Raw genomic sequence first — 26,311 nt, forward strand, 5'->3', positions numbered from 1 at the left:
AGGATGTGGATGACTTGCTCCAGTCAGAAAAACAAAGAGAAGAGGTAGAGGAAGCCTCTGTGAAATGGCTTCATTTTCAGGCTAAAAAGCAGCTTTGAGTATCTGAAAAAAAAGAAAGGGCAAATGGTAGAGAAAATGGTTAAATATTTGGGACCTATGTTGATGGAAGTTTTGTCTTGTATTGACCCTGAGAGGGTTCAGGGAATCACAGAAATAATGTGACCCAGGACTAAAATGGAGCTTGAACAATTCCTACAATTAACAGGGAATTGCAGGAGCTGGATTGAGGATTCTCTTTTCTAGCCAGAACATTCTGTGACTTCTTTAGCCCCAGATAGTCTCAATGTTATGGTGTAGATATAAGAAAGAGAACAAAACTTAACAAAATGAAAATAATAAAATGATTGATGCCCCAGCCATGGCTCTTGCCGACTCAGAAATCTGAACTGGAAGGGAATATTAAACAGGCCACCCCTGAGCCTGCACTGAAGGCAACGCAGCAGCAGCCAGGGCTCCCCAGCGGGGGAAGCCCCTGTGCCTGCCCACAGATCCTCTGCTCAAATCCTCGGCCTGGCCACCCTCCTTTGCCATCTCCAGCCACTGCGGGACAATCCTTGCTCTCACTCTTGCAGCTTCAGGCCTTTCTGTGCCTGCCCTCGCCACAGCTGCTGGGGAAGGCACCGGGACAATTCCACTCTGCCTCTCAATTCCACTCACACTCTGCCCTGCCTGGGATTAGCTGCTGGCAAAATAGACCAACTTGAAAATGGCTTCAAATCTTATTTCTCTGCTCACAATTGGTTTGCCTTTGCCTTGGGGAAAGGAATTTTAATCTTTCTTTTCCACCACTCAGCAGAGATGAAATTAACATCTCCACAGACTGGGAATAGCCCAAAAGATTCCCCCTAAGATAACGACCATCAACAAAACATCAACACCCAGCAGCAAACATCAACCAACATCTCCCCCAGACACTGCCCCAGGCACAGCTGGAGACACCTGGTCTGGAAAAGGCTGAGCATGAAATCCAGGAGTGCCCACCTAATTCCCATCACAGGCACAGAAATCCGGCTGCAACAGGAAACCAAATCCTAACAGCTCCACACCTTCAAACCAATGAACATTAAACCAATGGATTTCTATGGGGTCAGAATGTATAAAGTTTTGGAAAAATCTAGTAAATTCCCATGTCATGGAATGATTTTCTCTGCACACCCAGCCTAAGTATGGATTTAATGATTTCTGTTGCACATTCTGGCCAGAATCACGTTGTGCCTTGACTCTCTAGCACTAAAGACATTGCGGGAGAGTTTTTGATTTTCCCAAAGTTTCCGTGAAAGGATTACACCATTAGAAATTTTTTTTTGTAATAATCTTGATTTTATATTGTCAGTTCAGTTTGGGCCAAGGTAGGGAGAATCAATTTTTAGGCCGAGAGAGAAGTAGGAAAAATTCGATTGCCTTGAAAATTTTTTGGGAATGTTTGTGCCTGGCTCATAGTTATGGCAAAAATTCTGTATGGGTTTTTGGATGTTCACTTTTAGGCTGTTTCTGAAAAACTAGAAGAGCTTTAAAGGTGACCCTTTATCTCATAAACACTTATTAGAGTACTGTAAAATAAAATAAACCAAAACAAAACACAAACACATTGTGAGGCTGGCACGTGTGAGTCATCCCATGTCTGCCCTGGAAGAGCAGCTTTGTTCCAGGCAGCCAGGAGAGGAGCTTTAGAAATGCAAATTAACACGGATAGCCCAAAGCCTGCACAATGGCCCAGGGGCTTCCTGCCTGCAGGAGGAATTGGGCTGATTCCCTTTGCCCCTCAGCCCAAGCTCTGCCTGCGTGCACAGATGGAATTTGCACAGCTAAAGGCACAGCCCATTGTGAGGATATCTGACTCTGCAGCAGAAATTGGTTCAGCTGCAAAGGAAAACAGAAAATGGAGAATGTTGTGAAAACTTCACTAAAACAAGTGAGGGAGAATCATCCCTGTCCCCACTCCAACATGTGCTGTCTCTGTCTATGTTATATAGGGTGTATCAGACCACTGGGGTTTATTTGCTGCCACAAGTTCAGGGAAATCAGTTGGGAATCCAAGTATGTGATGATTTAATGAGAGAAAAGCTGACAATTGATGCAGCCCTGGCTGGAGGGAGCACCCAGAAATGGGGAAAAGATGAACGACCACCAGAACAAATCCTGCAACACCATGGACCAGACCCTGGGAACCCTGATGAATTCATAGCAGGTACCAGAGAAACCATTTCTCATTTCAATGGGATAATTAGATTACAGGATGTCATTGAAATAATAACCAACCACACAGCTCCAGCTCCTGACCTTCCTCCCAACCAATCCACTCAGATGAGGAACACAACATTTCACCATGGGATGGGATCACATTATCTATTAGCAGAAGGAGACAGAATTTCTGGAAAAGTAAATGACTCAAACTGCGGTTGAAAAATAGATGAGAACAGATACCAAAGGAAACAAGAAAGCAGCTCATGAACCAGACTGTTGTGAATTCATGTTGTAAATATTTGCTTTTCACAATTATTCTGATAAATATATTATATGCTTTCACTATATTCTTTTCTCCCTTAGCAAGTTATAGGCTTAGATAGGAATTCTGAATGGTAAGGATATGTCTCATCTGGAGAAGGCAAGATAACTCCAACAGGCAAGACAATGGGAGGATCAAGCTGTGGAAAACAGGCTGTTATCAGCAGCAGGAAATGGAGAGCAAACTGTTACCAAAAAGCCGGTACCAGGACGTTGGCAAGGGGGAAAGATATGAAGCCCATCTGCTCTCTGAGGAAGTATAAGGGGCCTGGACTCTTATCAACAAGTGACCATCTGCAGCAGAAAGGAAATCAAAAACGCCAAAATAATACTGACCAGCTAGACCAGCAAAAATTATGCTGACCAACAGAAAATAAAATTGAAAAAAACCATGATCCAAGAAGGTGGAACCAGGGAGGGGATATGCTTGAATATGCATTAACCTCTCGCAGCAAGGATGGGATAAAAAGGACACTCCTGAGATACCAGGTGTGCTCTTGGCAGCGCGCCAAGGCACCCGGCCGTATCTCTTTGCTTTTCTTTATGTCTCTTATTGTCTTTATTAAACATTTTTAAAATTTTACAGGAGTGAACTTCGTTTTTCACATAAATTGTGGGCTCATCCGGGATTAAGCACCTCGCCCCGGGGAAACCAGGAGATTCCAGGTGGAGGACGGCGCCTCCTTGCCAGTTTTGGTAATCCGCTTTGGCTCTTCTGGTGTCATCAGTGGTAGCAGGGCAACACCCGGAGGACAAGAGAGAGACAAGTAAAGCAAAGAAAAATAAAAAAAAAAATAAAAAATAAAGGTAATAAAGCGCTCCTTCAAAATCCCATAATCTTTCAGGACCTGAACAGGAATTGGTAAGTACTGATCAGGGTGGGTGGAAACGGGGGGATGAATGTGTGTGAATGAGACGCAAGCTGGTTACCCCAGACCTGCGGAGCGAGAGCGGAGTCCATAGTACCGCGGTTCCTATCTTTCGCGAGAAAATAGGCCGGGAATTGGACGAAGCAAAAGAAAAAGGAGTGAGAGAATCCCCCCGGGGTTTCTGAGACTGGGGTCTCAGGGAGGGGTTGAACCCCTGGAAAGGAAGGAGTCGGGAGTTCTCCTAAGTCCAGTGTACTAGGAGACGGGACAAAAAGGGGATAAAAAATAATAAATCCCCGGGAATATTGCCAGGTTGAGGGTGCAAACCACGGGAAGTGTGGGATACAGTACCCAAGAAAATCTGGGGGGGTTGGCCAACAACATTGAAGGTACTTTATTATTGTATTGTCTTGGTGTGAGTGAAAAATGAGTGAGAAAAACCTATTAAAGAAATGAGAATGCATGTGTGAATGAGAGATTGTGTATAACTGTATCTTGAAGGAGGGGGAAGGTGGACTGTAACAAGAGCATTGAAAGAAGGATTTGGGGTTTGTTGCTTTTGTTGGTGGTGCTGTGAAGGGTAATTAGTGTTTTAAAGAAGTGAACTTGTGGTTTGTTTTTTTTTTTTAAGGGAGTTAAAATAGGTATTTTAAAGAAGTGAACTGGTGTTTTAAAGGAGTGAAATTGGTATTCTAAAATAGTACAATTGGTGTTCTAAATAGTGGTGCTTAAAGGAGTAGGTTGAAACAGAGAACACTTGGAAAAATGGGACAGAGAACCAGTAAGCTGGCCTTAAGAGAAAAAAGAATTAATAAAATACCAGAGGATATACCTCAAGATAGTCCCCTCGGGACCAAGCTAGCAAATTGGGATTCAGATCCTGATACAAAGGGGAAAGACAAAGTAAAAATGATCCAATTTTGCATGAAGGAGTGGGTAAAAAAGGAAATTAGACCTGATCATGTTTACTGGCCAAAATACGGGTCCTCTGAGGCTTGGATCTGCCAGGCTCTAAATATATTTGTGAATTCAAAAGAGCCATTTAATCCAGAAGAAAGAGAATATGCCTCTTGCTGGCTAGGAAACACAGAACCTCTGGGAGCCAGAGTTTTTAAAGTATCTAAAACTCCAGAGGTTGAGCAAAGAGAAAATAAAAAAAAATGGGACCCCCTGGATGCTTTGCCTCCACCGCTGGCACAGGGAGCCCCCCCGCTGCAGCCAGCCGCAGGGTTCCCCAGCCTCCGGGAATTCCTCCGCCTCCAATGGCGCTGGGAATCCTCCCACCCCCGCTGATGCTGGGAATTCCACCCGTCCCGGGAACTCCTGCTCCCCCCTTCGAACAGGGGAGTGCGCTGGGTGTCCCGACTCTGGCTTCTGCTCCACCCGCCCTGGCAGCCCCGGCTTCATTGCCGGGCTACAGCATCCCTGCCCTGGCAGCCCCGGCTTCACTGCCAGGCTCCAGCATCCCTGCCCTGGCAGCCCCGGCTTCACTGCAAGGCTCCAGCATCCCTGTCCTGGCAGCCCCGGCTTCACTGCTGGACACCGGCACTCCGGCTGCAGCAGCCCCGGCTTCACTGCCGGACCCCAGCAGCTCGGCACAGGCGGCCCTGGCTTCACTGCCAGGCCCCACCCTCACTCCTTCTGCACTAGGGATTCCAGCTTCCCTGCCGGGCTCTGTTTCTGCCTGTTTTCCTTTGGAGGGTTCAGCGCCTGCCGCCCAGATAACATCTCTTCTTAATGAAGGGGCACCATATCAGAACACAAGGGGAGCAATTAAAGCTCAAAAGCAGCCTGATAATCTCTATGTTACCAACACTAATACAAAACAAGGGAAGGGGGGTGTAAAAACAGATAGACAGGGAGAGTGGAACCAAGAAATCAATTTATTCCCATTACGAGAAGTACCTATGGGGGGAGTCCAGGGGGGAACGGGATTTGTGAATGCTCCTTTGACTTCTACAGAAGTTAGGAATTTCAAAAAGGAGATTAAAGGGCTATTAGAAGACCCTATAGGTACAGCTGAACAATTAGATCAATTCCTAGGGCCCAATATTTTCACTTGGGAAGAAATGCAATCAATAATGAAAATAATGTTTTCCCAAGAGGAAAGAGATATGATTAGAACTGCTGGGATAAAAATATGGGAAAGAGAAAACCAACAAGGCCCACCAGGAGAACAGAAATTGCCAACTGCACCTCCTGATTGGAACCAGAATGATGAAGTTGGGAGGGGAAATATGAATGATTATCGTAATTTGATAATCAAAGGGATAAAGGAGGGAGCGCCCCGAGGGCAAAATGTTAGAAAAGCCTTTGAGGGACAACAGGGAAAAGAGGAAACCCCAACTGAATGGCTGGAAAGGCTCCGAAAAAATATGAAACAATACTCTGGAATAGACCCTGAGTCCCTAGCAGGACAAGACCTGCTAAGGGTTAATTTTGTCACCCGGGCATGGCCAGATATTAGGAAAAAACTAGAAAAATTGGAGGACTGGCATGACAAACCCTTAAATGATTTATTAAGAGAAGCTCAAAGGGTTTATGTACGGAGAGATGAAGAAAAAGCTAAAGTGGAAGCAAAAATCATGATAGCCACTATGAGGGAAAACACCTTCCAGAAAAATCTGAATCAAAAACCCTCAGGAATTCCTCCTAAACACTCAGGGGCTAGAAGTGGGGAAAAGGGAAGAAATAAAAATCCAGCACAATCAAAATTCCCGGGACAACCCAGGAATACCTGTTTTTATTGCAAAAAGGAAGGGCATTTTAAACGAGAATGCCCTCACTTAAGGAGGGATCTAAAGATATTTCAAGAGACACCTCCAGAGGAAGAATAGGGAAGTCAGGGGCTCTATTATTTTTGGGGGGACAAATACCATCTGGAGCCTTTGATAACTTTAAAAGTGGGCCCCCAAGAGGAGAAATTAGAATTTATAGTTGATACTGGGGCAGAAAGGACTTATGTTGTTAATATTCCAAAGGGATGTGATATAAGTAATGATACTGTAAAAGTAACAGGGGCAAAAGGGGAAGGGTTTAAAGTTCCTGTCATTAAAAATGTGGTCATAGAAGGAGAAACAAAAATAGGAATAGGAGATGTTTTACTAGTTCCTGGGGCTGGCAGCAACTTATTGGGAAGGGATTTACAGATACAATTAGGAATTGGGGTTATCCCAGAAGAAGGGAAAATGACAGCCAAAGTGTTAAAACTTGGCCAGGAAGATGAAGAACAAATTAACAAAGAGGTTTGGGCTGGAAAAGGAAATAGGGGTGGATTGAATATTGACCCCATAAGGGTCACTATTGAAAGGGAAGAATGTCCCATACGTGTACGTCAGTATCCTATTTCTTTGGAGGGGAGAGAAGGCTTAAAGCCAGTCATAGAAGAATTGATAAAGGATGGGACATTGGAACCTTGCAAATCTTCTCATAACACCCCTATACTCCCAGTAAAGAAACCTGATGGAAATTACAGATTAGTGCAAGATTTAAGGGAGGTTAATAAAAGAACACGAGCCAGTTACCCTGTGGTTCCTAATCCTTATACTCTTTTAAGTAAAGTCCCACCTCAACATCAGTGGTTCAGTGTGGTGGATCTTAAAGATGCTTTCTGGGCCTGCCCACTGGCAGAAGAAAGCCGAGATATTTTTGCCTTTGAATGGGAAGATCCAAATACCGGGAGAAAGCAACAATTAAGATGGACAAAATTATCACAAGGATTCACAGAGTCCCCAAATCTATTCGGGCAAGCCTTAGAAGAGATACTACAAACTTTCCCCACTCCTGTAGGAATACAAATCATCCAATATGTGGATGATCTCCTAATATCAGGAGAAATAGAAGCTGAAGTTAGAGAAGCTACTATAAAACTTCTGAATTTTCTTGGGGAAAAGGGACTCAGAGTATCAAAAGGAAAGTTACAGTTTGTGGAATCGGAGGTAAAATATCTTGGTCACCTGATAAGCAAAGGTAGCAGGAAATTAAATCCTGAAAGAATTGCAGGGATCCTATCCCTTCCTCCTCCCTCTTCAAAGAAAGAGGTTAGGAAACTGCTAGGACTACTGGGATACTGTAGATTGTGGATTGAAGGATACACACAAGCAGTAAAATTTTTGTATGAGAAATTGACAGGAGGGGACAATATAATATGGACTAAAGATGATGATGATGATAAATTAGAACAATTGAAATTGAAACTAGCCTCAGTACCAGCCCTAAGCCTACCCTCCTTAGAAAAACCCTTTCATTTATATGTTAATGTGGAAAACGGAGTAGCTCACAGGGTTTTAGTTCAAGAATGGGGGGGGGGGTGAAGAAACCAATAGCCTTTCTATCCAAATTATTGGATCCAGTGAGCCATGGCTGGCCAGTATGTATTCAGGCAATAGCAGCTACTGCTATTTTGGTGGAAGAAAGCCGTAAGCTCACCTTTGGAAGTAAATTAATTGTATGCACTCCTCATGCTGTTCGAAATGTGCTAAATCAAAAAGCTGAGAAAGGGTTAACAGACTCCAGGATGTTAAAATATGAAGCAATCTTAATTGACAATAATGATTTGACAATAGAAACAAGCAGGAGTCTCAATCCGGCCCAATTCCTGTATGGGGAACCAAAAGATGATTTGGTACATAATTGCCTGGAAATTATACAATGCCAAACTAAAGTTCGGGAAGATTTAGCAGAACAAGCCCTTTTGGAGGGAAAAAAAATATATGTTGATGGTTCATCCAGATGCTTGCAAGGAAAAAGAATGTCGGGATATGCTATAGTTGATGGGGAAAATATGCAGACCATCGAAAAAGGAAGTGTACCTTCAAACTGGTCTGCTCAATCTTGTGAATTATATGCTTTAAAAAGAGCACTGGAGCATTTAGCACATAAAAAGGGGACAATCTATACTGATTCAAAGTATGCCTTTGGAGTAATTCATACCTTTGGGAAAATTTGGGAAGAAAGGGGGTTACTAAACTCAAAAGGGAAAGGACTAGTACATGAGGGACTTATTTTAGAAGTTTTAGAAGCGTTAAAACTGCCTGAGGAGATAGCTGTAGTACATATCAAAGGACACCAAAAGGGAATGACACCTGAAATAAGAGGGAATAACTTGGCGGATCAGGAGGCTAAAGAGGCGGCAGAAAATGGGGACAAACGAGTAATGTTAATTTTAACCCCAGACAGGGAAGAATTGGAAATCCCTAAATTTAATGAGAAAGAAAAAAAAGAATTACTCAAGATAGGGGGAGAACGGGATCAGTCTGGAAAGTGGAAACTCCCTGATGGGAGACAGTTACTTAATAAACCACTCACCAGGAAAATATTAGAAGATATGCATCAGAAAACTCATTGGGGTACTCAGGCTTTGTGTGATCACTTTCTATGGGATTTTGGATGTATTGGAATTTTTGGGGTAGCAAAACAAATAACTGAAAACTGCATAACTTGCCAAAAGGTAAATAGAAAAATAATGAGAAAAACACCATTGGGTGGCCGTGAATTAGCCTTACGGCCATTCCAAAGTATTCAAGTGGATTTTACTGAACTTCCCCAAGTCCAAAAATGGAAGTTCCTATTGGTAATAGTAGACCACTTAACTCACTGGGTGGAAGCTATTCCCGCTGCCAGGGCCACAGCATATGTGGTGTGTAAAACTCTTTTGGAACAGATTATTCCCAGGTATGGAATGATTAATAAAATAGACTCAGATAGAGGAACACATTTTACATCTAAAGTCTTACAGCAAATAACCCAAACCTTGGGAATAAAATGGGAATTGCATACCCCCTGGCACCCACAAAGTTCAGGCCGGGTGGAAAGAATGAATCAAACTTTAAAGAAGACCTTAACAAAATTAATGATTGAAACCCAGATGTCCTGGGTAAAATGTTTACCCCTGGCTCTATTAAGGGTTCGAACACAACCCAGGTCAGACCTGGGAGTGTCACCCTATGAAATGATGTTTGGACTACCCTTCCTTACCACCCGACATGAAACTGCCACTTATGAAGTAGGAGAAGTAAGTGTCAGAAAATATGTCACCACAATTGCTAAAACACTTGAAAACTTAAGGCTAAAAGGAATGATCCCTCAAACCACCCCTTTGGAGTTCAAAATTCATAATATTCATCCAGGAGAATGGGTACTGGTAAAGACATGGAAGGAACAATCTTTAACTCCTCAATGGGAAGGTCCTTTCCAGGTACTGCTGACAACGGAGGCTGCAATCCGGACCAGGGAACGAGGGTGGATCCACACCAGTAGAACCAAGGGACCTGTGAAGAAACCTGAGGAATGGACTGTAACTTCTGAACTGGGTGATACCAAATTGACTCTAAAGCGGGGGCTGGGTGGTAATGAACTGGGACAATCCACAGGATCTAAGGGATGAGCAAAGAATCACGTCTAATTGGGAAGTGAGACCAAGCCTGTATCAGTGGTTTCAAGTCCTGCCTGGACAAGTTCTGAGACACCTTCGATATCCACCTTGGGGAGGAATACTCCCACTCCAAACAGGAGGACTGGGGCTGTTTCGGTCAGGAAATCCTCATATTTTTGCTTTGGCCTTTGATCTGTATAAAGAAGGGGGAGAATTACAACTTCCATCAGTGCCACACCATATACCTTGTCTAAATCATCCCAATACGGGACATGCTAGCTGGGTTAAATATAAGTGTTTAATTTGTGGGAAAAATTGGTATTGCAGCTCACACAATCGGCGTTCTTGTTGTAGGGAGTGTCGAGCACAAAATCGATCCTCTGTCCAAACGGAATTGCAGGCAACTGAAATAATAACTCTGCTCTGTGGATGGGAATTACTGGTGCCTGTTGAGTGGGAAATACCTGAGGAACAGTGGAATACTACTGTTAAAAGGTGTCAAAAGAGATTTGCTTGGAAATTACAAAAGAGGAAGTGACAAGGAAATAGGGGGCAAGACCAGATTGGCCTCTATAACTCGCCACCAAGAAGAATATAAAACACCTGCTGTGAGCTGCAACCTCATAGGCAGCATGGGTGGGGGTGTAAGCCATACTGGACCCCTATTATTCCTTCTTCTGTCACTTATCCTTCTCCCTTTTGGGACACCAGCAAAGCCATATTACAAATGCTATCGAAAACTGTACATGGAAAGACGGGGTTTCTTTCTTATTACCCACACCAATATCAATAGTCACTGCTATAACCCATCCAAGTTAAGTACCTGTATACATAAAGAAGAAAAATATTGGATCACAGAAAACTTAGGAGTCAGTGGTACTAGATTGGGAAGCACTTGCCCAAAAGGGGAAAAATGGATTTGTTCCACGGGAGCGGTCAAGGGAAAGACCCAAGATTTGATAAAAGAACAAGTGATAAGAAAAAAACATAAAACCAACACAGCAACCTAAACCTAACTTAACTTCACGTCAGGACTTGTATGCAAGGCTCAAACAGCAATTAAAAGGAGAAATAGATATCTCAAGACTAGGAAAAAACCTGTTTGTGGATTTAGGGGAAAGGATAAGTAAAGAACTTAACATAACGAACTGTTGGGTCTGTGGAGGAGCTTTAATGACGGAGGAATGGCCATGGAAAGGCAGTAGCATAGGCCCGGTGGAACTCCTTAAGTGGAACCGGACCAATATAAGAGGGGGGACTCGACCAGAAGGATGGATTCTAAGTTCAACAGTGATAGGGGAGGAATGTTTGTGGCGAACTGGTAAGGAATTTATTAAAGAAATAGGGAAAACTCCCTGTAAAAGGTATAAGGTTAGCAATGGAACTTCTACATGGTGGATCCCAGAGGAACCAACTCTGTATTGGACTCAAGGAAAAGTAAAAGAAAAGAATTGTGTTTATGATAATCGAACCACACTCTTCAGATGTAATGGTAAAGGGAAAAATCCTTACTCTGGAATCCCAGAAATATCTAAATTTTGGGAAAATATAAATCAACAGAAAAATGACTATTGGAAGGCACCAGATGGCTTATTTTGGATATGTGGGAAAAGGGCATACCCAAAGCTCCCTTCACAATGGAAAGGGAGTTGTACTCTGGGAATCATTCAACCAGGATTCTTCCTTTTGCCAGGACCAGATGGAGATCAATTGGGAGTGCCGGTTTATGAGGACCTAAAAAGAAATAAAAGGGAATTGTTTGGAGGACCTCAAAAATGGGGAGATGAGGAATGGCCCCCTGAACGCATACTAGAAACATATGGACCAGCTACTTGGGCACAAGATGGAAGCTGGGGATATCGAACCCCAATTTACATGCTAAATCGCATTATAAGACTCCAAGCTGTGGTAGAAATCATAACCAATGAAACAGCTGGGGCTATGGAATTAATAGTCAGTCAGCAACGCCAAGCCAGAGCTGCAATATATCAGAATAGACTGGCTTTGGACTATCTATTGGCTGAAGAAGGGGGTGTTTGCGGGAAATTTAATACATCAGATTGTTGTTTGCAAATTGATGACAATGGAAATGCCGTTCTAGATATCGCCAAGAACATTAGAAAAATAGCCCATGTGCCAGTCCAAAAATGGGAGTCAATGATGACCACTAATTGGTGGGATAACCTGCTGGGGACAGAATGGTGGAAGAAGCTAGGTTTCTTCCTCCTATGCGCTACAGCTGGTTTAATATTCCTTCCTTGTCTAATCCCCTGTTTCATCCAACTAATCACCAAAGTGGTGCAGGGCATGCAAATAGTAGCAATGCCTACAGAACCAAAATTGGCCACATCTGGAACGGCACAAAAAATCATGGTATTAAGAAAACAAAATAATGTGAAAGATCCATGGGAAGAAGCTAAACTGATTTGTAAGAAAAATGAACGAGTGCTAGAAGCTAGAAAACAAGAATTATTGCTCAAGCCAAATGATTTATAAAAAAAATAAAAGGAGGGCTTGTTGTGAATTCATGTTGTAAATATTGGCTTTTCACAATTATTCTGATAAATATATTATATGCTTTCACTATATTCTTTTCTCTCTTAGCAAGTTATAGGCTTAGATAGGAATTCTGAATGGTAAGGATATGTCTCATCTGGAGAAGGCAAGATAACTCCAGCAGGCAAGACAATGGGAGGATCAAGCTGTGGAAAACAGGCTGTTATCAGCAGCAGGAAATGGAGAGCAAACTGTTACCAAAAAGCCGGTACCAGGACGTTGGCAAGGGGGAAAGATATGAAGCCCATCTGCTCTCTGAGGAAGTATAAGGGGCCTGGACTCTTATCAACAAGTGACCATCTGCAGCAGAAAGGAAACCAAAAACTCCGAAATAATGCTGACCAGCTAGACCAGCAAAAATTATGCTGACCAACAGAAAATAAAATTGAAAAAAAATATGATCCAAGAAGGTGGAATCAGGGAGGGGACATGCTTGAATATGCATTAACCTCTCGCAGCAAGGATGGGATAAAAAGGACACTCCTGAGATACCAGGTGTGCTCTTGGCAGCGCGCCAAGGCACCCGGCCGTATCTCTTTGCTTTACTTTATGTCTCTTATTGTCTTTATTAAACATTTTTAAAATTTTACAGGAGTGAACTTCATTTTTCACATGCCCATAGTCCCTCTCTGCCAGCAGCTCCGAGCTGCATTGCACAGTGCTTGCTGTGCCCCAGAGAGCACCAAGCAGGCTGGCCTGGTGCCCCTGAATATTTCTGCAAAACCCTCTGCATTTCACACCTTTGCTGTGGCTCAGTGCAGAGCTCCAGGATTGCAGGCGCTTGGTCCCAGAGCTGTGTGAGGCAGTGGCTCGTGCAGATGTGCCCTGACTTTCTGTCACTGCCTCACGCTGGCCTCAGTTCCCCTGGCAGAAATGCCGTGCCTGAAGGACACTGCCCTGTGCTGGAGCCTGCGGAGCAGCCCGGCTCCCTCCCCCTGTGCCCAGAGTGCTGCACACACTGCTGACCATTGCCAGGAGTTCCAGGGCAGGCGGCAGAAGAGCAGCAATGGTCAGGCAGGGCAGCAGCCCTGGGCTGCTCTTTGCCTTTCTCTTCTCCTGTGCAGACTCCAGACAGCCCATGGCACCAGTGTGTGCTGTGCCCAGCACGGCGCCGCTTCCCCTCAGGAGCAGCCAGCTGCCAGCTTGGCTCTGAGAGCGGAGGATTTGCCTGGGGCCAGCAAGAGGCAGCCAGGGCCAGGCTGCTGCCTCTTGCAGCTCCAAGGGCCTCCTTCCAGCCTGCCTCTGCCGAGGCTCAGGCTTCTCCGGGCTCTGCCAGGGCTCTGCTGGGGCTCCAGCCTGGCCAAGGCTGGGCCCGCTCTCACCTCACAGTCGCTGACAGCTCTGCACCACATGAGACCTTGCACAGCACCCTCACTGCTCTTTGTGCTTTCTCTCTTCAGCCAGACTCTCCTCCAGCCAAAGAGATTTCTCTTAGGGATACAAATCCAAGTGGCAGGAACCCAAATGTTCTCGAGTCACATCTGCACAGCCTGCATCTGCACAGGATGTTTGCGTTGCACCGCTCCTCCTTTGGTTTTTCCTGCAAATGCCATTGCTGTTTCTGCCTCAAATAGAAATGCCAGAGCTGGGCAAAACTTGTCCAGTTGGCCATATTCCAAAGGCAGTGTGGTCTGGAGAGGATGAATGAAGAGGAGCCTTCCCCCCTTACAAACTGTACCAAAGAAGCCATCAATGTCACTTTCCACCTGTAAGAAAAAACTGACAATTCAGGAGGAAATGTTGAGCTTTCTCACAGGGTCAGAAGGAGAGAAATGTTCCAAAGGAGTTGAGATTTTAGAAATTTTATTTAAAATCCTACTCTACAATCCTACACTACAAACCTACACTACCATCCTGCACTACAATCCTACTCTATAATCCTACTCTACAATCCTACTCTGCAATCCTACTCTATAATCCTACTCTAAGTTGGTCATGGAGAAGACAGTTCTAAATTAATTGTTGCATTCCTGCCTCCTCCTTCCACTTCTTCACTGCAACGATGAGAGGTGCCAGGCTGGACCCAGGCATGGCCGATGTTATAAATTGATGCTGCAGAAAGGAAAAGAAAACAACAAGAAAGCATGATTTTCCAAGCTAAGAGCTTCAAAGGCAGGGGAATACTTTTGAAATTAAATGGGGATTGAGTGAGAGTAGGTCAGGAGCATGGGGCAAGAGTGGCACAGGTGATGTGACCCAAGAGCTGGTAGGAGGCCCACCCCTGGAAATATCTGAGGTGTGAGTATCCTGATCTCTTGAAAGATGTCCCTGCTCATTGCAGGACACAGACTAGATGACCTTTCCATGTCCCTGTGTGTTAGTTTGAGATGAATTGACATTTAGGGAAAGAAGTAAGAAACCCCGCACGAAAGTGATTTCTTTGAGAGAAGCTGCTGGGAGCTTCCCCTGTGCCTGAGACAGGCCAATGGCTGGCTAGTTCTGAGAACTGACAACATTTTGCACCATTTAGAAATGAGATGCGCCTCTGTGATGATGCACATTTTGAAAACCACCAGCCCGGGCACTGGCCCTCTTTGCTTCCGGAGCCCGAAGGTAACGGAGCTCTGGTGAGGCCGGCCCTGCTCGCCCACGGCCTGTGCTCCTGGGGGAGGCCGGGCCAGAGCCCAGCGGCTCCCGGGCGGGGGATGGAGGCTGCGGGACCCCGGCCCCAGGCCAGGCCAGGCCACGGCTGCTGACATCTTGCCCACACTAATCCCTCTCCCCGGCGTGCAGCGACGGCTCCAGGCCGAGCCTCCCCTCCCAGCGGCTCCCGGGCAGAGAGAGGGGCCCAGCACAGCCTGAAATCCAACACCGTGACTGCCATGACCTGGGTGAGATTGAACCCTTTCACTGCACAGATGAGACCTTTCTTATTCTTGTGGGCCTGATAATAAAATTTGTTATTCCTTTGAAGTTTGAAGCCTGTTTTGCCCTTCTCCTGATCCATAGCTCCCAGCAAGAAATGAGTAAGTGCCCTGGTGATTTTAGCCAGCGCTAAAACCCAGCACTCCCTGCCAGCCCAGCCCAGTCTAGGATTGCTCCCCACTGTCAGCTGAACAGCACCAAGGTTGGAAGGGAGGAGGATGGGTGCTCATCTGATGCCTTGGATTTCAGTGGAGGAGGAGCCCATCCATGGGACACTGTTTCACCTGCAGCCCTTTTGGCATTTTACCTGCAGCAGCTCCTTGGCAGACCAGCGCTGCGCCTCGCCTTTCTGCAGGCAGCAGCTCAGGAAGTCACGCAGCAAAGGCGAGAATTGCTCGGGCTGCCGCAGCTGTGGGCTCCCTTCTGTGGCTATGTGGAATTTAGCCTGGGGAAAAAGGAAACACAAGGCTCCACCTGCTTCTTTCCCATCTGGAACTGCTCTCTCAGAGCCCATTGTTTAAGCTCCACTCTGCAGTGGCAGTTTTTGCCCTGGCAGAGAGGCAGACATGACTTTCCTGTAGCATTTGGATGATGACTTTCCTGTATCATGAAAAAACCCAAGCCCCAAAGCCACAGCTTTGCCAACATCCAGCAGATCTTGCCTTGGCAGCTGATTTCATTGCCTGCTCTAGTTAGTGGCAACTACATCAGCAAATACATGTTTCCTTCTCAAAGGATTCCCAGCAGCTTGGCAGCCTTTTTGGAAGAGGGATTTTGCTATTCTAACTAACTGTACTATTCTAAGGATTCTTATAAGAAAAGAATCTCTGCAGTGCTTGTTGGTCCCTTAAGCACAGCTGCCATAAAACAAAACTCATCCGGCTTTTTGTCCTGTCCTTGAAAATGATGGTAATTGGAAGAAAAGAAAGGAAATGCAGCAGGTGTTCCTCAGGGAAGGAAACAAACCTTTGGAATCTCATTTTCAACACAGACACATTAAGATGCCTCCACAAATGTATTGGGTTGAAAATGCCTGTTTGGGCACACAGGAGCCGCCTGCAGCTCTGTCTCTCAGCACTCTGAAAATTTCAGGTTCCTTTATGTGGCAAAAGGAAAATATTCATGGTGAAATCAGAAGTGTCATCCCTGTGGTAAGCCTGTGCTGGTTGGATTCTCAAGTCAATGCATTAACGCTGTGCCCATCCCAGAAAGTGCCAGGAAACAAACAGGAGGTTTTGGCAGGCTCTCCCCGTCACCAGGCTCCAGCTTGGTGATATGGAGAAAGTGGCTTGGTTTAGGAAAGAAGGTGGTCACTGAGTGTCTCAGCAGCACTGCACAAGAAGCAGAAGAGACTCTGGCTTTACAGCCTCATCTCCAGGTTTCAGGCAAGTTTCCCTGTGAGAAGAATGGGGCTGCACTTCTTCTCTCAAAAGCACTGTTTTAGAAACTTGGTTTGCTTTGAGTTTCTTTGCTTCATTTCTGGAAAGATAACAGCAGCTCTGAGATGCTTGTTTCCTATTCCTGGGGCCATCTACACAGCCAAAAGAGCTGGAACGACTTCTAAGGCAAAGCAAAATGCTGCCTGAGAATGGAGATGGTTTGGGCGAGGTAAGGCTTGAGTTCCCCCAGTGCTGCAACCAAAGCTCCAGCAGATGCTGATGTGCTGCAGGGACATTTGTAGAAGGGGCCTTGGTGGAAGTACTTCCAGCAGATGGCCATGGGATTTTGTGCAGTGAGCAGAGAACCCGGGACAGGTGAGAAAGACAGCGGGATCAGAGAGTATTTGCTCCTTACCGATCGAGCAGTGAAACTGTCATAAGGAGTTTTTTGTTCGGCCATTTCAATTGCCACAATTCCAAAAGACCACACGTCCACTTTGGGGCCATATGGTTGACGCTTCACCACTTCAGGTGCCATCCACCAAGGAGTCCCGGTCACCGAGCACCGCTGATTTTGCTCAGGGGTGAGCTGAGCAGAAAGGCCAAAATCAGCTGAGGAGAAAGCAAAATACTCTTTTAATTTTAATACTCTCAATTAGGAAACCAAGCCAGAGAATTCCCCAGTGGAAGTTTGAGAATGTGCAGTTGAATTTCCTGGACAACACTCCCTGCTCTGTTTCCTTGGGGCTTTAGCCAAGGAAATATGAATTGGCTATTTCAAACATCCCCCCATTTTTTACACTTCCTCCAGCAGTGCCTTTTGTTCCCCTGAAGGTTTAGATTGCAGCTCCCTCCCTCTGGAAGGAGCACACACAGACACACACAGAGCAATAGCACTCTTGGCTGCTTGTGGTTCCTTGTCATAGCTGTGTGCACCCTGCAACTGTGCCTTCAGCCCACAGCAGGGGGGACCCCTGCACTGCCAGCAGCAGCATTTTTGGGGAGCTGGCAGTCACTGAAAGCAGCCCCACACCCCCCATTCCTGGAAGGCTGAAGCTGAGCAAGAATACACTGACCCAGCTTGACAGAGCCGTCGGTTCTGAGAAGGATGTTGTTGCTCTTGACATCTCGATGGATCACGTGGTTGGAGTGAAGAAAATCCAGTCCTTGCAGGCACTGAGAGAGAAAGCAGAACCAGGGGGGCAAAAAGTAGTGCTGTGAGTTCATCGCACAAGCAAGGAAACAGCTGTGGAAGGTTCCCTTTGCAGGGGAATGGGGAGGAATGGCAGAACACAGCGCCATTGAGAGCAAGAGCCTGCTGCTCCCACAGTAGCAGAGCAGCACCTTTCTCAGTGGAGAACTGCAAATGCCAATGCAAGAGACAGAGCTAGAATACAAGAGCAGGGGATAAGAGGACAGGAAGTGAGTCCAGTGAGTGTAGGGGCACTGGCAGACAGTTCCCTTGAGATGCTCTTGCTTGCCCATAGCCGAGCAGCAGCACAGAAACCAAGCTTGGCCCATGAAATCCCTCCCGTTCTGAGCCCCTGTTTCCCAGACAATGCAGCTCAAGGCCTTGGAAGCACAGATGGGATCCCTGACCTCCCGACTGACAGCTGCAATCTCTCCTTCAGACATTTGAATCTCGTCAATGAGATCTCTCAGAGTGCCTCCGTCCATGTACTCCATCACCAGCCAGAGTTCCTCATGCACAAGGTAGCTGAAAAAAGGAAACAAGGCCATGCAGGTGAACATGCACGCCTAGGTTGGTTTTTTGCTTGAGTCTTGTTTCTGGGTCCCTTGGAGACAAGGGCAGAAGTAAAGGCATAGACATTGCCTCTAGGCTGTGCAGTGTTTGCAGTCTGTGCTGTCTCAAGGAGAAAGGCAGTTTAGGAAGAGCCCAGATAAAAAACCTGTCACTTGTGGCATTTCTGGAAATAAGCACCTAGTCTTCCTGGCATGCACAGCAATGGAAAAGAGGGGCAACAATGCAAGGGCAATCCTCTCTTGGATGGTTCATCAGCATTTAAGAAACTTGAAAAACTGAGTACCAAAGAACTGTGGAGGCAATGAACTTAGAAGGTATTGAATTCTTAAGATAGGGCTGATGCAGGGTTTTGAACCATTTTCAGTCTGCATTTGCCAGGGTGGATTTATGCAGACAAAATGCAGTCTCTTCCCATCCATTGGAGATAAGTAGAGAAATAATCATTAACAACTCTATTTCCTGCCAGTGACCAAAGTGGGTTTTTAAGCTCTCATGCTTGTAGTATGTAAACAAACATTCAAGGAATAGGACCGTGACCACTCACCTGGCTAAGTAATTCACGATCCTGGGACTCCTATTACTCTCCATGATCCTGATTTCATTCATGGTTAGTATCTTCCTACTCACTCCTTGCACATTTATTTTCTTTATGGCCACCTCAAATGACATTGAAAAGGAGTAATTTGAGAAAATTGGTAGCATGAGACCACAACCCACATGGAGCAAGTGATTTTGGAATGGCACAGCCAAGCTGTGCCCAAGTGCCTTGTGATTAGACCTCATCACCAGAGTAATTAGGGAGTGACATTCCAACAGCCCATTTCTCTGCTCCCCTGGGGGTCAGTTACAGGACATGTGGCCACTGGCGATTTGCCTTGTCCACAAAGCCTGTTCCAAGTGCAATTTGCAGGCTGGCTCCAGTCTGTGCTTCTTGTGCCTTTTCAGCACAGCTCTACTCAAAGCTCCAGCCACAGCTGTCAGCAGTGGGGAAAGGCCTGGAGAGCAGCAGAGGCTGCAGGGGCTGTTGACATTTACCTCTCCTCCTGTTGCAATGTCAAGTGCTCTGGAAACCTCTCCAAAACCCCTAGAAACAAAACAGCAGCAAAGAAAGGAGAAGCCATTTAGATCTTGCAGTGGAAGCCAGTCCAGACAGGAGAGCTCTGCTGTAAATGCCTAAAAGCTGCAGGTTGCAGGAGGGGTCTGCCAGAAGGCAGATGATGCATTTTCCCCTCAAGTGCCTGGGCACTGGGCCTGTTCCTGAAGCCTTGGGCTTTACTGCCTCAGCTCCAAAAGGCAGCTTATTCCTTCATCTCGGGTGTCAGCTTCTAAACTGTGCAATTCTAATCCTGAGCATGGAGTATTTCCTTTAGCAAACTCTTGGAGAGAAATGTTCCTGAGAACTGTTATCTGACAGCTCTCATTGGGGGTAGGTTGTGCTTTCAGGCAAGCAAGATTCTTCTCCTTTCATTAGTGTGGCCAGATGATTTGGAGACATCCAAAAATGAGAAGAAAATGAATCCTGAGCTGTCCCACACTTGAGAGACAAGCAGATTTCCCAGGTTCTGTTCCTTGCTGCAGGCAAGACCTTGGCAGCATGGAGATGTCTTTGACAATGCCTTCTGAGCACACTTGACAAATTCTGGCCAGTACTGAGAGATGGGGCAGACTAAGCCCGCTGTCTAAACATGTGGACAACTTGTCTGACTTCCCACTTGATGGATATTCCCCCAGTGAAACACCTGGCCCGTGGCTGTGTAGAAGGGACTGTGGTTGGACTCACCCGCTGCCAAGACTTTCCAGTTCAATGTATTTTGTGACGGGATTTTCCTTGTTCACCATTCTCCCTGAGGGAAACAAAATGCAAGATGCTGACTTTCAGGCAGAGATCCCAACTTGCAGGAGATGCCAAAGGCAGCCCCGCTGTCTGGGGCTCTGAACCCTCTGTGGTCAGCTGGGCAGCAAGCACAGCAGCAACAAGACAGGCAGTTGTGCAGTACAAATGGGCAGCAGAGAGACTGATTTTGTCCAGTCCTTGGAAGGAAATGAAGCGCAGAGAGCACAGCAGGGCACAGCACAAGGCTGGCAAAGGCCAAGCATGAGCACTGACAAGCAATGGCAAGAAGACACAGCCAGCCTGAGCCCCTGACAAGCTGTGGCCCCCGTTCAGGACACACCAGCATTGCCTTGGAGATCAGACACACCCAGGTGCAGATCAAGGCCCTTTTGTGTCCCAGCAGGTGAAGGTAGACACCAAATCAGCTGGGATCTTTCCTCAGCCCCACCAGGTCTTTTCTGAGAGCACAGCACTGGCTGCTGTTATGGGCAAGAAGCAGATTAAATGGGTTGTGCTGCAGAATCACAAAGGGCTTGATGTGTTTTCCCAGAGACTGATCTGAGCAGGGCTTGGGCCAATAGGTAGGATTCTAAGAGTCATGGGAATGGCTGGGAATCAGGGATGAAAAAGTGCCATGGATCTGAGGAATACACAGCACAGGGGCTGCAGGCTCGCTCCTGAGAAATGCCTGCAGTGCTGTTTTATCTGATCACACCACGTCGATGTGTCTCTTGGACACATCTTTAGAAAAATAAAACTGGGATATTAATGACAGATTGTTATACAAGTATCTGTTTCTTCATTGTGGGCCCAATGAAAACATCTCTTGCTCTCTGTTTCTGCTGTCACCTGATGTAGTTTCAAAGGAGTCCTCACTGACAAAAATACAGCATTCTCATAAAAACCTTGTAGATATAGTAGAGGCAATAAAAACAGTCCTAAAAATGACACCAGTAAGACACATGGGGCAGAACAGCTCTTTCAGGATGGAGAAAAAAAAAACTCTACCAAAAAAACCCAAATCTGAAACCAAAAAGCATAAAAACTGAAAACTAAAAACGGAACCACAACAAAAAGACAAAACCCCAAATCCAATCAATATCTCTGAAGTCTTTTGGTGCTGACGACAGGTGGGAAGTCTGGAGTCTAAGGAGAATTTAGGAATCAAATACTCTGTTCAGTTTGGCCACTAGCACACAGGACTTGCATAGATCATTTGCTGGGCCACAGCCTTCTGCTGATCCAAGAACAATTCCTGCTGCTGCCTTTAGTGGCAAGGGAATGCCAGGCAAAGCCGAGCCAGTCCAAGCTGCCCTCAGAGGCAGCAGGAACAGCCAGAGCGCTCTCTCGCTGCCTCAGAGCACAGCAGTTCCTGTGGGGAGTCCTAAATGTCTCTGGGACACCAAAGTGAGGAGGATCATTTGCTACAGCTCTGCTGGCACGTGCACACAATACACTGTCCCCCAGACAAGAAATACACCAGACGTACTCAGTTGCTCCACGAAGTCTCCCAGGCTCTCCTGGAGCTGAGCAGCAGATGTGTCACTGCTGGAAATGGACAAACTGCCCCGGCTCCACTGCTCAGCTTGGGGAATAAAGGCTCCTTTAGATGCTGCTGCTGCTGCTGCTGCTGCAGCAGATTGAATGGAAGAGCCTGTGTAGATCTGCGAGAAGAAAGGAGTTTGTGTCAGGAAGCTGGCTGGCAGAGATTACCCCGAGTTCCCTTTTCAAATGCAAGCCCTTAGGAAGTTGCTGTTAGCCACATGCAAAGCTCATCAACTGGATTTTTTGGATGCCCACTTCTGGAACCAAATGGTCAAAACCCAAGGTTGGTTTTAATCAAGTTGATGGCCAGTTTCATATTCCATTTTCCTGGATTTTCTGAAGGATGACTGCAACAACGACCATTGCACTTCCTCCCACGGATCCCTTTCCCCCTCCAAGGGCTGCAGACACATTTGCAGCTCCTTGTTCTAATGTTGGAGCTCCTCCCCCTCAGTCCTCTTTTCCTGCACCATCTTCAGAAGGTGCTCAGCCTGCAGCACTTGGGCTTGGGACAGTACCTGTGCCTGCCGCCGACCTTGGGGCTCTTCATCAGCCGGCATTTGCTGGAAGCCTTCGCAGGCTGCCAGGTGAGATATCAACACATCCACCTCAAGTCAAAGAGAACAAAGCAGTCAGAGACCACAGCTTGTCCCTGTGTGCCAAGGCTCATTGACTGTGAGCAAAGGGAAAGAGCAGGACAGCAGCAGATTCACCAAGGGATACAGACAGCTTGCAGCTTGTATTCCAAATCTGTCTGGGGGACTGTGTTCACTTGCAAAAAGCCCTGAAGAAACAAGGAGAGCAGGAGCAGGCCAGCAGGAATCCCTTGAGATGAGTGCTGGCAAAAGGGGCAAATGACTGGTGCCACTGTCCAGGGCAGCAGCTGAGATTGAGCACAGCAGGAAATGTCCTTCCAAGCAGCTGGGATAGACACTACAGCAGGATGGCACTGAGAGGCATCAGCCCAGCCCCCTGCTGCTCTGCAGAGGAAAGGCAAGAAGGGCAGAAAGCACCAGACTGCAGTGACTGCTGTGCCTATCGCTCTTTCACTCACTCGATTTTCTAGAGCCTCTTGCTGCTGAGCGAGGAGATGGAATTTCTCTTCGATGATTCTTCTTTCTTCCTCCAGCCTGTTCTCCCTTGCCCTGATCCTAGCCTCAGCTTCCTGCAGCTCTGCCAGCAGCTCCTCCTCAGAGGCCTGTGAAGAACGACAGAGAGGAATTTCCATGAGTGGAGTGTCTGCCACTCTTTCACTCACCTGGTTCTGTTGATTTCCTCTCTGCCAGGGGAGATCCATCTCCTCTTCGATGCTTCTGTCTTCCTCGTGCCTCCTCTTCACTGCCATGATGGCCCTCGGAGCTTCGGGCAGCTCTGCCTGGGGCTCTGCCTCGATGTTCTGTACACACAAATGGAGAGCAAGTGCCTGGGAGCTGCCATCAGGCTCAGCTTCTTCCTCAGTTTCAGCCTCAAAATCACACTCATTCAGTCACTTCTTTCTGCTTCCCTACCAACCTCTGCTTCCACTGTAACCTCCTGTCCCGCTGCTGATCTCTGCAGAGGCTCTTTGCTTTCAGGGCCTCTGGCACTCCTGGCCTGCTCAGTCCCAAGAGCTGCGTTTTATGCCCCTCTTCCTGCCCTTCACTCTGTCCCCTGCTGAGTCAGGCTTACCTGGCCATTCTCCAGTGGCTCTTCCACCTGCTGCCCCAGCTGCTCTTCCTGCTCTTGGGCTGGGAACAGCTCTCCCTCAGGCTGGCACGGCCGTCCTGATAAAACAATCTGCTCCTGCTCTTTCTCTGGATGGACCTGCAGAGAAAGCAAGAGAAGATGGGCTTCAACTTCTCATCCAACATTTGTGGGCCAAGACTCAAAGGCTGATGGGCTCCCACGTTCCCAAAGCTCTGTGCTGCTGCTCTCCTGCCTTGTTCTCTGCCCGTGGGGAAGCACAGATTCCAAAGTGACCCTGGCAGTGCAATCAGGGCCCATCTGGCACTGAATCTCCAACAGACTCTTGGGCAGCTGACAGGAAATGTGGGGCATTTCTCAAGGGCCTCCCTCCCCTTCTGCTGTGTCCTGCTTGTCTCTCCCTAGTGACTGACAGCCAGCCCTGTCCCACACCTCCGTCCTGGCTCTGCAGGGGCTTCCTGGGTGAGCTCAGCCCTTGGGAGAGACACTGCTGGAGTTCATGTTCTTTTCAGGCCTGCCCTGCCACTCCTGCCCTTCTGACATCCACACTCTTGTTAGAAATCCTGCTCATTCAGGAGACAAGGATGTGTGCAATTGGATCCTCTGCTGCAGGTCAGAGAGCCTCTATGGCCACCTCAGGATATGGAAGAGGACCAAGGTGTTTCTCCTCCCTCTTTTGTCAGCTGAGAATTCTGAGTGGCACTGACAGAGATCCTCAAAAGGCCCCACCAACAAATTAATTGACACACCCCTAGGGATGCCAATGAAGGAAGCCATGGGTCATGTAATGCATGTATGACCAAAGTCACCAAAAACCACCTAAACCATGGAATTGTCCCACCTCACTAGGACAGGCAGAAATTTATAGGTTAAACAGGGAGTGTCAGGACAGAAGAGGCAGGAGGAGGAAAACAGCTCTGAGGAGAAAAAACAACCATCTCTAAAGGGGTTCTTAGCAACACAAGACAGCACTCAAGGACTTGCAGCTTTGCCCCCACACTAGGCTCCAATGCAGTTTCCAAAGCTGCAGACTTCACCACAAAACGTATCAAGAGAAACTTGCCACTTGTGGATTTTGCCTCAGAAGAAGGGTTCAGAACTACACAGTTTGTTTCTTTGGCCACACAGGACAAGAATGGCCGGCCACAGCTTCATGGACAACACAATCATCTCCTTGCAGCTTATCAAAAGCCAAAAGACAGGTGGCCTAAAAGACTCTGCAGAAGTGAAGAATTGCTCAAGGAAACTGCAGAACACTTCTCCAAGTCATCCAGAGGTTTCCAAAAAGGGAAAGCAAACAAAGCAAGCCCTGTGAGCCCCAGAAATGCCGAGTGAGCCCTTGGCCATGGCTTGGCAGAAGCCAAGAGACAGAGCTTCCCTGTGCCAAGCAGCCAGCTGCTCACCCGCAGGCAGCAGCGCTTTGGGGCCTCAGCACGACGGCTCAAAGCCCAATTTCCAGCTGCCACGGGATGGGGGAATGGCTGGGTGCTGGCAGGACTCCAGCACTCAGCATCCTCAGCCAGCAACAGCAAGTGCTGGCTGCTCAGAAACTTGCAGCTCTGCCTTGCACTAAAGACAGCAGCACCCAGCACTGGCACTTACTGTCTGGGCATGGTCAGGCTGGGCTGTGACCACAGCTGGAGGCTCGTGCTCCTTTTGCTCATTTTGCTCCTCTTTGGCCTCTTCTCCAGGAGCAGAGGGAGCCACAGCAGAGTCTGCTCTTGCTTCTGGGCTCTGTGGACAGATGGTGCAGTTAGGGACAGGCAGCTCCCTATCATTTAGAACCTTATTTCTCTTCAGCTCGATTTCTACAACCAGCTCTACCAAGCACAAATCATCAGCTTTGATAGCAATGGGATTCTAAGTCTCTCCAAGTAAATTAAAATGGGTTAATTCAGCCAGGCTGCAAATAGTTCTGAATTAGAGAGTTCACCCTGGCTACTATCAGCAAGCAACGTTCTCTCTGCAAATCTGAGCTTTGAGTTCTTTTAAAGCTCTGCAATGGAAAATTAGGAAATAGCCAACAATGCCTTTGCTATTGCTGCTGTAAACATGGAAATGGATCTTCTTTCAGCCCACCCAGCTGGCCCTCTGCACTCTACTGCCACAGGCCAAGCTCACAGTTCCCTGCACAATTCTGAAACACCAGGAACATCAAATGTTCCTTTCTGACTCACCTCAGGATCGGCACCTCTGAACACACGGCTCAGATGACCTGCAGTGGGCAAGGAAAATGAACCAAATTCTTTGAGAAAACTGGAGAGAACCGTGGCCTATTTAGAGCAGCATCTGAGAAGATCTCCCAGTCTGCATTTTCAAAGGTGTCCTGCTTGACTGGTGTGGTTTAAAGCAGCAACTAAAAAATCACTAGAAAACTTACTTATTTCTTGCTGTGAGATATAGATTAGATCAAGAGCAAAACAGGCTTAAAACTTAAATGGAATAAAGAAAGTTTATTTACAAAAACTACAAGAATAAGAAACCAGAATAAAACTTCCAGAACAACCCTTTTCTCCCCCACTACCCAACCATTCCCTTTTTTACATGACAACATAGAGACAAAAAACTTTGAAACTTTGGTGTTTAAAACAGTCCCAATTCCTGCTAGAGTCTTTTCATCAGTCTTTGTAGAGAAACAGAAGTCTTCTTCTGCTATCTATGGAGTTTTTCACAAGAAAACTATTTTTCTTCATAGCTTTCTATTTCTCTGATGCCAGCTGTCAGGAAATCTGCCATCAGTTGTCTCCTCCCATTTCCCATCACTCTGAGGTGTGTTATGGGTCATGAGTCCAGGGATGTCATTTTTATGAATGAGTTATTCAAAGGCAAAAGTTCTCTTTATCTATTTTTGTGAGGCCTCCTGGAAACAAAAGTTTT

General features: G+C 46.7%; 1 protein-coding gene across 2 annotated transcripts in view; it reads right to left on the minus strand.

Annotated features, from left to right (window-relative positions):
• Positions 1 to 26,311, minus strand: part of LOC147648689 (serine/threonine-protein kinase PAK 3-like) — a 356,261-nt gene that overhangs the window by 328,713 nt on the left and 1,237 nt on the right. The window contains exons 2-15 of one of the 2 annotated variants that reach the window (XM_086866520.1): positions 25,612 to 25,649; positions 25,037 to 25,168; positions 23,420 to 23,554; positions 22,806 to 23,147; positions 22,270 to 22,359; positions 21,696 to 21,870; positions 20,153 to 20,216; positions 19,408 to 19,456; positions 18,917 to 19,029; positions 18,207 to 18,324; positions 17,684 to 17,783; positions 17,023 to 17,219; positions 15,536 to 15,673; positions 14,150 to 14,415 (exon numbers count right to left, since the gene is read on the minus strand). In XM_086866520.1, the coding sequence (XP_086722646.1) occupies positions 14,314 to 14,415; positions 15,536 to 15,673; positions 17,023 to 17,219; positions 17,684 to 17,783; positions 18,207 to 18,324; positions 18,917 to 19,029; positions 19,408 to 19,456; positions 20,153 to 20,216; positions 21,696 to 21,870; positions 22,270 to 22,359; positions 22,806 to 23,147; positions 23,420 to 23,554; positions 25,037 to 25,168; positions 25,612 to 25,649 (1,793 nt within the window). In that variant the 3' untranslated portion in view covers positions 14,150 to 14,313. Of the gene's footprint in view, positions 1 to 14,149; positions 14,416 to 15,535; positions 15,674 to 17,022; positions 17,220 to 17,683; positions 17,784 to 18,206; positions 18,325 to 18,916; positions 19,030 to 19,407; positions 19,457 to 20,152; positions 20,217 to 21,695; positions 21,871 to 22,269; positions 22,360 to 22,805; positions 23,148 to 23,419; positions 23,555 to 25,036; positions 25,169 to 25,611; positions 25,650 to 26,311 lie in introns of those variants that run through there. The other variant, XM_086866522.1, reaches the window with a different exon arrangement.

Source organism: Cyanistes caeruleus, chromosome 31, assembly GCF_971803275.1.
Source record: "Cyanistes caeruleus chromosome 31, bCyaCae1.hap1.1, whole genome shotgun sequence".
NCBI classification, from domain to species: domain Eukaryota; kingdom Metazoa; phylum Chordata; class Aves; order Passeriformes; family Paridae; genus Cyanistes; species Cyanistes caeruleus.